Source organism: Rosa rugosa, chromosome 5, assembly GCF_958449725.1.
Source record: "Rosa rugosa chromosome 5, drRosRugo1.1, whole genome shotgun sequence".
NCBI lineage: Eukaryota > Viridiplantae > Streptophyta > Magnoliopsida > Rosales > Rosaceae > Rosa > Rosa rugosa.
This window is the reverse complement of record NC_084824.1, coordinates 20,811,769-20,814,292: the sequence shown is the minus strand read 5'-3', so window position 1 is coordinate 20,814,292 and position 2,524 is coordinate 20,811,769. Positions and strand designations below refer to the sequence as shown.

General features: G+C 44.1%; 1 protein-coding gene across 1 annotated transcript; it reads left to right on the top strand.

Moving 5' to 3' along the window:
* The first annotated feature begins 577 nt into the window (after positions 1–577).
* Positions 578–2,264, top strand: LOC133709961 (adenylate isopentenyltransferase 5, chloroplastic). Its single transcript, XM_062135924.1, has 2 exons — positions 578–1,054; positions 1,154–2,264. Exon 2 carries the CDS (start codon positions 1,163–1,165, stop codon positions 2,219–2,221), a length of 1,059 nt encoding a protein of 352 aa, XP_061991908.1. The 5' UTR covers positions 578–1,054; positions 1,154–1,162; the 3' UTR covers positions 2,222–2,264.
* The last annotated feature ends 260 nt before the right edge of the window (positions 2,265–2,524 follow it).

Sequence of the window (2,524 nt, the reverse complement as noted above, 5' to 3'; positions counted from 1 at the left end):
ATCCTCTCTTGTATTCTGTAGTTTCATTAATCAAGACTTGAGGGCAGCCGCATCAGCCCTTTTTTTAAAAAAAAAAAAAATTAGACAACCCAACACAATACAACATAGCACCAAAAGTTTAAGCTACTATAAAATGGAATTAGCAATGTATGTCCATGGTTGATTAGCTTAGGAAACTTGATGTTCAATACTTTCAATGTGGTCCCTCGACATTATTGTTTTAAGGATTAATATTATTGTTTAAGGATTAATTTTCTGATATTGGCTTCTTTGGAACTCAGGAGGGAATTAATTTTCCTTGTTAGCTTTCTGTTTGTTTGGGCCTGTCCAACAGACTGGTTGTGTGTTTCTATTTTTAGCCCATTGGGCTAGCTTTGAGGCAGCTTAATTGATCACTTTTTCCAAAAAAAAAAAAAAAATGTGGTCCCTTGACATTTTCCTTTCCTTTTTAATTAACCTATGTTCGACACTAAACAAGCAATTTCGCCGATTTAGCCCTTTGACTAGAGGTCCGCGCGCATTACTATATATAAGACATTGATTCTGCACAAAGGCTTCAACTCAACTTGCACCACCGTTGTCCATGTGTCTTTGCCTCCATTCAAGTCAAAGGCAAAACTTCTACCAACAATCCTTTGCCCAAGTATTTTCCATCTCCATCCATATCAAAGCTCAGCTCTTGTGCTTTGGTAGTTAGGCAGTGATTCAGGTCCAAGACCGATATTACAGATCGATCTTCCTGATGTCATAAACATTTCCTCACCAAAAAAAAAAAAACCCCACAGCTTTTCTCTCCGGTGGAAATATCAAATATATTGCATATAAATAGAAGATAAGTATTTGTAGTTGTATATGTGGTTCTGAACATAGGAAGCTAAGCTAAGCGAGCTTTGCATATACCTATCGAGATAGAAAATCCAAAAAACCCCCAAAACCCGTAGTTTCTGTTTTTCTAGCTATCTTCCCCTCTCTCTTTCTCAGCAGCTAGCAAGAAACTAGTTTGTGAAGCGCCAGTTTTTTATCAACAAATCGCCACGTTTTTCGTTGTTAAAAGGTACGGTGGTCCAAAATTTTAACCTTTGATTAACTTTGGATATATGATTTTCCATTAAAATTGCTTATATATACCTGTGTTTTAAATTTTGTTTGGCAGGTTTCAATAATGCAAACTCTTTTCTCCATGGCTGCCTGCCAACAAGTAGTTCACATACAGCCGATGGTAAGATTCCAAAACCCGCCAGCCGGACTATCCATTGATCGATTTTTCAGTCGGAATAAGGATAAGGTTGTGATAGTAATGGGAGCCACGGGAACCGGTAAGTCCAGGCTTGCCATAGACCTTGCATTAAAATATTCGGCCGAGATCATAAACTCGGATAAAATGCAAGTCTATAAAGGTTTGGACACCCTCACCAACAAGGTCACTGAGGAGGAGTGCAAAGGCGTACCACATCACCTGTTGGGCACAGTGGATCCTGAGTCGAATTTCACAGCTAATGATTTTAAGCATCATGCGTCTTTGGCCATTGAATCGATCCTGGAGCGTGACCGGTTACCTATCATCGCCGGTGGATCAAACTCGTACATAAAGGCACTGGTGGACGAGGACCCCGAGTTTCAGAGGAGGTACGAGTGCTGCTTTCTGTGGGTCGACGTAACGCCGCGGGTGCTCAACTCGTTTGTGTCGGAGCGAGTTGATCGGATGGTGGAGGTGGGTGGTCTGGTGGACGAGGTGAGGAGAATGTTCGACCCAACAGCCGACGAGGAGGACTATAGCACCGGGATTAAGAAAGCTATTGGAGTTCCAGAGATGCATCATTACTTGCGCGGCGAAGCGTGTGGCAACGATGAAGAGACTCAAGAAGCGCTGTTGATGGAAGCCATTTCGAACATCAAGAAGAATACTCGCACGTTGGCCGATCGCCAACTGCAAAAGATTCACCGGCTGCGGAGCAAGTGGAACTGGAGCATGCACCGCCTCGACGCCACCGAAGCTTTCTTGAACCGCCGTCGCGGCCGGGAGGGAGACCGAGTGTGGGAGAAGCAAGTTGCGAGACCCGCCACTGGAATCGTCAGCAAGTTCCTCGTAGACCCAATGTCAACCATTCTTCCTCATGACACTGCCTTTGTTGCTGCAGCGGCTTCGGCCGGCAGCACCAGCACCACCAGTGTCAATTCTCTTGCGGTGTCCATGCCGGCCGTGGCTGCTGCAACACGGTAGATTATGACTCAATGGTAAAAAAAAAAAAAAGACAAAAAAATTTCTCCATCAAAAACAACCAAAAAAAGAAAAGTAACTTTCTTGTTGGAGTTTCTGGGTCTGAGACTATGAAGGGAGAAGCTGCTACCAGGCGGTTAAGTAAAAGCACCTAGCTTTTTACATTCTGGGTGGCCGTACAGTTTGGAAGCATTTTAGATATCCGTGCTGGGGGGGCAAGAGCTACAGATTCTTTCAGTTAAAATAGGAAAGCTGAGGGCTTCGTGGATTTCCGTACCCACCTGCTTTGCGGTGCGCGCCTGCATC